Below are 9,116 nucleotides of genomic sequence, written 5' to 3'. Positions count from 1 at the left end.
GTTGAGCTGTGATTGGTCTCTAGTTCTTTTATTTTGCTTCATTAGCCTGTTGAATTTCCTGGAGTTGGAGTTCTAAAATCAATTAGGTGTTCAGTGAGGATATAATTTGTGACTCAGTCATACCACAATTTGTTTTTCTTACATATATTTTTTTTTCTTGTGTAGAAATAGACAAACTAATAGATCAAATAAATGAATAAAATGAAAATGCCTATTGAGCTCAAGGAATTAATGCATTATGAGACAATGTTAACCCTCCTAACTAATCCACACATCTCATCTTGTCAATATTTGACTTTTCTTCTGCTGCCATCACCACAATTCCATTGTCTTGCATCAGTGATATCACTCATGTTTTCTTTATCTGACTCATAAAGTATTATCCCTCTTTCTTTTGAGACAAGCCATTGGAGATCTTTCATAGGTCAACCAATCCCCACAGACCCATTTGATAAGAATGGAACACACCTCTGGGGATAAAGAACACCTGCATATTTTCTTAATGAGGCCTTGCAGGAGATTCGGTCTTTACAAACAAGTATAATACAGATCAATAGGACACATTTTAAGACTACAACAGAACATTACCTACATAGAGGAAAGGAGTGCATTACTTTTGGACTAACGGTGATCTCAACAAAATAAGGTTGATTTCTAACATAGCTTTATGTGAACAAAAAAAAAGCCATGTTTTGTTGCATTTTTTAAACTAAATACAAATATTTGTCTTACCTTCACTGCAGTCATTTCCTTGGAAGCCTGTGTGAGAGCAGTCACACGTCGGTGCGTTGTTAATTAAACTGCAGATTCCTCCATTCAAGCACATGTTGGCAGTTCCACAGATGTCCATTAAGACCCCCTCACTGTTGATCAGTACAGACTCCGTATTGTTGACCTCTATATCTGTTATCCATCCAATGAAAGGCAACTGATCCTTGACTGCAGTTGACGTCAGGTGGAAAGCCACAGACCTCAACTCCGGCGGTATTCCCCCTATAAACAAAGGGCTGAAGACAGTCATGTCTCGTCTTTTGGATTTTACCTCCACCCACTTTATTTCATTGTCCACCATAAGGGTTGTGTTCTTAAAGTTTCTCCTTATTGTGACTGAGTGCCACTGGCTGTCGTTGACCGTTGTGTCAGACACAACAGTTGCAGGCTCGGCACAGAAGATGGAGAAGCGAAGGTTCAGTTTACCACTGACCATCAGAAGTTCTAAAAAGTCGCAGAATCCCTTATCGTCGAAGTAAACAAGCAGCCCATGGGAACTCTTCGTTTTCATGTTGAAGCTCATTTCACTTTCGCAACATGCATTCCACACTGGAAACCTTGCCCACTGTCCCTCAGCTCCTGAAAATTCTAGACAGGTACCTATTTCGACAAAGCAACAAATGAGCAGCACAACCCATAAGATATGGGTACTGTGTGGCTTTTTAACAATCATTGTGTGATTAGAAAATCTGTTAATGGCTAGTAGAACTTATAAGATATAAATGAATTCAAACTAACCTTAGATTAAGCAACTGTTATGCTAAGTTGACTGTGTAGACTGGCATATAACAGGCTGTCTAGTGTGAACTGATGCATTGTAAGACAAGAGATTAAATGCTACCATAGATTTGCATATTAGTGGGCTTGTTAAGCACTTATTTCCCGGAACAATCAGCATTACTTTATACTGTCCAAACCACTGGTAAAGCCTCTCATTGTTCCATCCAACATTGTTCAAAGGTCCTCTCTGCCATGGCTTAGTTGGAGTCGAGACCAATATTCAGATATCCACTGGGCACACTCAGTTTAATATATGTAATTTTAGAACAGTCCTTTCTGGTGCCAGTTAGTGTTTGCAGTGTTTCACTTGAGTTGAAATGGCAGCTTTAATATTCATGTCCATGCCAGCAGACTTTGGCGAGTCACTGAAGGCCTGCTCAGGGCTTTTCACCCTGCATCCTCAGTAGCTGAGAGGAAAATTGCCATTTGGAGCCATGCTGGCTGATGAGCTCAGCACATGAAACTGTTTGTCAGTTGAGGCGGTCCTCAGTCTCTAAACTCTGCAAAAGAAAAGGGAAATGTATTAAAGAAATATTCAGCACTTTCAGCGTATGCATTTTAAATTCACTATGGCAAAAGCTTTAATCAAAGGTGGGAATTAGCCTAATACTGTGATTAAGCCAGTTGGCCAGTCATACCAAGGGAGGCCTTTGTTAGACAAAACACAAGCTGTTTCATTAGATTGGATCACCGAGGCTTTCCAGGAACAAGCATTTAACAATTACACATTAATTGATGTTAGTGGCCAAGTATCCCACTGCTTCTGCAACATCGCGCTTAACGTGCAAAATTCCACGGTGGAAAAAAAGGAAAAGAAAAGAAAAAAGAAAAACTATTGTGCGACATATAGGAAGGCAGAGCGAGAAATAAACACGAATAGGCTCATTGGTAACAGGCACGAAGTCAGCACGTTTGAAATAAATCAAAAGCAAAAGAAAAAAAAAACGAAATAAAAGAAATGCATGTCTGCAATTCATTTAATTTAATTCATTTATTTAAGGATGTCACTTATGGGTGACAGTCGATCCAACTTGTGCAGCCGCGTCGCCAGCAGCATTCCAATAAAGGCTGATTTATGGTCCGCGTTACACCTACGCAGAGCCTACGGCGTACGGTACGCGGCGACGCGCACCGTACGGTGTGCCTACGCCGTCAATTTAACGCGGAACCATAATTCAGGCTTAACCGGGATGACGGGCTTCTTCAGCTCTCCGCTCAACAGACAGGAGGAAAAGTGCGTCACTTCATCCACAAGGGTTGTTTATGTGAGAACAACTAGTCGGGCTGCCACTGGATTTCATTCATACTCCCAAAATATGTCTTTCATGACGCGCTACTGGCCTTGACTTTTTTTTCTCCCTTTCTCTCTCTCTCTCGCGCTGTCTCTCTCTTTTTTGTTAATTGCAAGAATTCTTCTTTTCAACCAAATAGCTGCAAAATGTGCATAACACTAAAGACATAAGAGCCAAAAATGGACACGTCTTCAGTATTTTCGCCATAATATAATTAATAACATCCGATATCTTAACATCTTTCCCTGGATAACAGCGTAAAGAGCGCACTATAATTAGAGGATCCTTTTTTGTTCGTATCTGCGGTATCATTCCTAACCTAACTACAAATTTCCTTGAACAGAGTGTTTTTTTTCTTTCTTTGTAGGTACCTTCAGGCATACAGCTTTACTTCTACGGGACCCCAAATAGTTGCCACAATAGAACAAAAATACAAAAAAGCTCCAGCACGGGCTCGGTCCCCGATAACAGCCACCGTCCGTATGTTTTTGTCTATTTGAGAATCTGAGCATCAAATCCTTTTTGGTGAAAAACCCCACACATCGAGATCTGGTTTCAATTCAAGTGAATCACAGCAGCCTGAGCAAGACAGACAGAGAGAAACACGGCTCCACTTTCACCCGAAACTCCGCTAAAAAGGAAAGGGTAAAAAAAAAAAAAAAAAACACCTTACAGCCTTACTAAAAGAAGGAAAAAAATTACCTGAAAAATGCCGTCCTCCAAATGTATTTCCCGATTGGAGAACAAACAGAACTAAACAGAAAACAGGACCGCAGGATGGAGTTAGTTGGAGGCGCGCAGCAGCAAAAATCCAGTTATCTTTGTGGAAGAGGAGGTGCAATCTGGTTTCCCTGTTGAGCTTATCCAGTGACTGTCAGGAGCCTCAAGGCGGATTTATGGTTCCGCGTCACACCGACGCAGAGCCTACGGCGTACGGTACGCGGCGACGCGCACTGTACGCCGTAGGTTCTGCGTCGATTTAACGCGGAACCATAAATGAGGCTTCAGACAGAGCGGATCACGTGTGCTTGGTGATGTCTAGCGGGGAGGGGGGAATGCAGCACCTCGGACAGCGCCTTCCCTCCACACTGCCGTCCACTTATCTAAGTTACTGTTTAGAGGTTTGGGGAAATACGTATAAAAGTTTACTGGAACCAGTACTCGAAAATAACACCAGAAAAATAACTTATTTGATAATTTTCACCTGTTTCAAGTAAATTTTCACTTGAAATAAGTAGATCTTATCTTCTTATTACAAGCAAAAAAATCTTGTTCCACTGGCAGATTTTTCTACTTATTTCAAGTGAAAATCTACTTGAAACAGGTGAAAATTGTTGTTTTTTTTTACAGTGATGAGTCTTGTTTTAAGTGTAATGAAATTTTTTTTACTAAAATGAGACATTTTAACTAGAAATAAGACAAATATTCTTGTTAAGATTGTGAGTTTTTGCAGTGATCCATGTTACTTATCCTGTGAAGGACAGAGTCATATTGATAAGTTCAGAAAACTGTTTTTTATTGTTGTGTTTTGATGTAATTGATGTAAGCCCAGTGGATATTTAAAGCTGACAGAAGGCTGCATTTAACTGCTGCTATGTCATTCCTGCAGTATTTCTGCAGGTGTTTTGGTCACTGCTATTATTTGTAATATATTATATTATTTGTAATCAGCACAAATTATCTGTCCCCATATGATAAAATCCACCATCCCCCCTGATTTCTTTTTTACAACTCGAGTACTGACTGGAACCACTATTCATACTGCAGAAAAGAGCCATAAGAATAATTCATAAGGCTGTTTTTTCGTGAACACACCAATTCCTTATTCTTCAATTCTAAAATAATCAAATGTTTTTGACATAGTGGAATTCCAAACCGCACAATTCATGTATAAAGCTAGGAACAACGTATTACCATCTCACTTACAGGAAAGGCTTTATGACAGAGAGGGGAGGTATAATTTAAGGGGTACTCTAAATTTTAAGACCTGCAGAACATGAACAACAATGAAAAGATTTTCTATATCAGTCAGTGGAGTTAAACTATGGAAAAGAATGGATTCAGAATTAAAACAATGTCCAAACAGTTTAAAAACAAATATAAAAACATGATCTTCACGAGGTACAAAGAGGAAGGGGTTTAACGGCTTTTAGGGGCCTGCAGATAACACTATTGGGTGAAAGGATAGATTTGTTTATATTTATGTACAGAAATGGGCAGCTAATTATATGTGTATGTATGCATGTATATATGTATATATATATATATATATATATATATATATATATAATGTAGGTATGTATGGGTCTATGCGTATGTATCTCTCTCTCTCTCTCTCTCTCTCTCTCTCTCTCTCTCTCTCTCTCTCTCTCTCTCTCTCTCTCTCTCTCTCTCTCTCTCTCTCTCTCTCTCTCTCTCTCTCTCTCTCTCTCTCTCTCTCTCTCTCTCTCTCTCTCTCTCTCTCTCTCTCTCTCTCTCTCTCTCTCTATATATATATATATATATATATATGTGTGTGTGTGTGTGTGTGTGTGATTATGTGTGTAAGTAGATATATACATAGATATAGAGCGGATGCAGTTAATAGAGACCGTATAGTGTAAATAAGTATATTTATATAAATATTTATATGGGCATGTGTGTTTCTTATTGTCTTTAAATCTATGAATGGCTTAGCTCCTTCCTACATGGTTGACATGCTGACTGAATACATACCGGACAGATCCCTTAGATCATCAAATAAGAGTCTCCTCATCATACCTAGAATTCACACTAGATCTGCTCATGGTGCTTTCAGTCACTACTACACTCTCTGGACTTCCTTGCCACAGGAACTAAGGTCTGCTCCAACAGTGCTCTCTTTCAAAAGCAGACTAAAAACTTACCTTTTTGCACAGGCGTTTGAGTAAACTCTACATGGTTGGTTGGGAGATCGCACTTTTGTTAAAATTGAATTATGGTTGTTATTATTGTTTTTCTCTTGTCACACTTGTTATCTATTTCTCCTATTGTAAACTTGTAATTTTGTTTGTTTGTTTGTTTGTTTGTTTGTTGATTAACAAGAGACCTCCGTTACAGAAGTGTGGGATACACTTTAGACATAGAATAGCGTCTCTGAACACGTTTCAGTCCTTTATAATGCAGTGCTTTAACTTAAATTCTGCTGAACTTGTCCCTTCATTCCAATAATACTTTATCAATCTCAGATTGGAAATTGTAAATTCAGGTATAAAACATAGATAATGATAAAGAGAACAATTAAACATTATAAACTTTTTTTTTTTTTACAGTTTTATAAAGAATTCTATTTACCCAAAAAGGATCATTTGAAGATAAAGACTTTCAGATATCATGTCACGAAAACTGCCAAAAGTCCTCACTTTAGTTGGCATCAAACCCAAAGGATTAGAACTATGGTTATTTAATCTTTCATCTGTCCCTTCATTCCAATAACACTTTATCAATCTCAGGTTGGAAATTGTAAGTTCTGGTATAAACATAGATAATGATAAAGAGAACAAGTAAACATTATGAAAAAGTCAAATTTTTTTAAGAATAGTTTTTTTTTTTACAGTTTTATAAAGAATTCTATTTACCCAAAAAGGATCATTTGAAGATAAAGACTTTCAGATATCATGTCATGAAAACTGCCAAAAGTCCTCACCTTAGTTGGCATCAAACCCAAAGGATTAGAACTATGGTTATTTCATCTTTCATCCATGGTATCATTACAGAAAATCCAGGACAGCAGTTAGCACTGAGGGCTACAATCGTGAGGATGCAACATTATAGCTTCTACTGTATTTATAGTTTATCTTTAAATACATTTTTCTATTTAACTCTTTCTTGAAAAATGAAAACTGGTACGTTAACAAAAAGTTCTAAACTTGTCCCAAGTCCCTCTGGTGCAGTGGTGTAGAGCATTTGGTAAAATGTACTTTAGTATCTTTTTGGCTCTTTTGTGCGTTGAGTTCCAAAACTATCAGTTTTTACTCTGTGCTCAGTTAAAGTTTAGACTTATTATGCATACGATTTACTCCACTACATTTTTATGTCAGTGACTGTTTCTTGTTACTTTTCCAAAGACACTGTTATCCTCAGCATCTTGTTTCTGCTCTGCATGATATTTATTTATCCCAGCAGAATACTAAATGTGCTGAAATTTGATTTGTCAGGATATAAAACTTCACAAAACCAATGTTGTTGTTTTTTTTTCACTTGCTTATTTTATTGATGTGTTGATATATGTTGCATCATCAAGCCTCCAGATTCAGTATGAATTAAAACTTAAGTTAAAATTAGATAATTTAAGACTTTTACTGTAAGCAGTGTAAAATAAGATCATTTTTGATTTGGTTATTTTCATTTTCAGGTATCTCTACTTTTATTTCACTAAAACTACATTTCTCAGGCATGAGAAATTTACACCACCATTTACACCATTTTTTTCATGTAGTGAAGCTATTTCCAAACTGCAGTAAAATATTGATCAAAAAAGGCAAACATAAAATAATTAAAAACATTCACCTGGAGGATTTCATATTTGGAAACCCAGCTCAAATTCTATACAATGCCATTCCATAGACATGATGATTGAATGGACCAGTTTTTCAGCATTTATTTAGAATAGATGGTATTCATTTTGGCCATATTATACAGATAGAACAGGGTGGCTCTAGAGACCTGTTAAAAAAGGAGATCCATTAAGGCCTTTATAGCTGCATGATAGCCTGCAATGTCAGTCACTAATCAGTCTAAGAAGTTAGTGTGTAAATAAAAGGCAAATTATCCTTCACAAATGAAAGAAAATAAAATAAAATTTGGTCTTCACCAGATCTTAAAAAGTGGTAGGCCTCAAGTTATGTGTTAAATGTTAAAGTTCATGATTGACAAATAGAAAAGGACTGAGCAAGTATTTTTGGTTTGGAAACGTTGCCACGAAGGAGCCTCTTGACTCTTTAAAAAAAAGCTTAAAAAAAACAAAACAAATTGAAAAAAAAGAACAGGGAAGTCTGCTATATTTTTTTGGGTAAGGCTGAACATATTCATCAACACAAACATCTCTTGCAAACTGCCGGACAGAATGGTGGGACACTAATTTGAACTTAATTTGTAGTCTCCGAGCCTGGTATACTGTACTTACAATCAATGAGTCATGGATGAACTCTTTCAGTATTAAAAATACTGTAGAGTCAAATATGAGGCCAAAGGGGTGTGAATGGTTGACTGTCTGCAGTGTAAAGAACTTTGGGGCTGTAGGAGTACAGCTGGAAAGCGCTATACAAACATAAGCCATTTACCATAAGCCATTTACCAAATAAATATCTGTTGGACCAACTGGGTTTTAAGAAAGCTGTTTGTAAATAAATTCCTTCAAATCCCAATAAACAAGTTATTTATTAAGCTTTATTTAACCAGTGAGAAAAAAAAAAGAATGCTTGGACCCGTCAAAACAGTCAACAGATTTACACAAGCGTTACAAAATGGATGTAATAACAACAATACATACAGGTTATTTGTATATTAGCACCGCAACATGCTAAAAAACATCAATAATTGTCAACATTTAGACCTAAAATTAAGCCTTATTTTAAATGTTTAAAGTTTTCAAAAGTCATTGTCATCACGACTGACGTCGATCAGTCATAACATCAACAACCAGAAGTGGATGTATTTAGAATATTCAAATAATTAAAAAAAACTCATACTAGTGGCTTTAGAGCTGATTCCAAGTGTAGGGAGCAGCATAAGAATAAGCATAAGAAATAAGAATACATAAGAAAACAAAAAAATAATTTCCAGAATTTTTTTCTTCTTTTTTTGACAAGATTGTAAGTAGGATGGGGAGAACACCGAGAGTATTTCTGTAAATGAGTATATGTATGCAATATGTATGGAATATACAATGTCAAGTATCATTGCCTTTACCTAAACAGTCTTTGTGAAGACCACATATGAGTTTTAATTATATCCTGTTTCTTAAAACCTTGGTCAGCTAAATGTTACCACAACATTAGAAATGTATGCTCTCTTTTATTGATGATATTTCACAAAGGATGTCTACAGAGAAAGAACATCTCTTAAAACAGAACCCTGTGGAATACCTAAGCAATCTAGGCGATGAAAGATACTTTACATATAAAAAGTAGAATATATCGAAGTAAACATGACTTGAGCAAGTCCAAAGCAAAGCCCCTGACCACAATCCTATGTTCATGTACAAGTGGTGGATTACTGAAATGCAGCAGTAAATAAAAAGGTTTTCAACCTTGA

At 36.7% G+C, this 9,116-nt stretch overlaps 1 protein-coding gene across 10 annotated transcripts in view; it reads right to left on the bottom strand.

The window, feature by feature from the left end:
- Nucleotides 1-3,677, bottom strand: part of LOC133463903 (neurexin-1a-like) — a 301,928-nt gene extending 298,251 nt beyond the window's left edge. For all 10 annotated transcript variants that reach the window (XM_061745667.1, XM_061745669.1, XM_061745668.1 and 7 more), the window contains exons 1-2: nucleotides 3,546-3,677; nucleotides 733-2,051 (exon numbers count right to left, since the gene is read on the bottom strand). In XM_061745667.1, coding sequence (XP_061601651.1) covers nucleotides 733-1,444 — 712 coding nt within the window. In that variant the 5' untranslated portion in view covers nucleotides 1,445-2,051; nucleotides 3,546-3,677. The remainder of the gene's footprint in view (nucleotides 1-732; nucleotides 2,052-3,545) is intronic.
- Between the last annotated feature and the right edge of the window lie 5,439 nt (nucleotides 3,678-9,116).

Source organism: Cololabis saira, chromosome 17, assembly GCF_033807715.1.
Source record: "Cololabis saira isolate AMF1-May2022 chromosome 17, fColSai1.1, whole genome shotgun sequence".
Lineage (NCBI taxonomy): Eukaryota > Metazoa > Chordata > Actinopteri > Beloniformes > Belonidae > Cololabis > Cololabis saira.
This window is presented reverse-complemented; position numbering and strand designations above follow the sequence as displayed.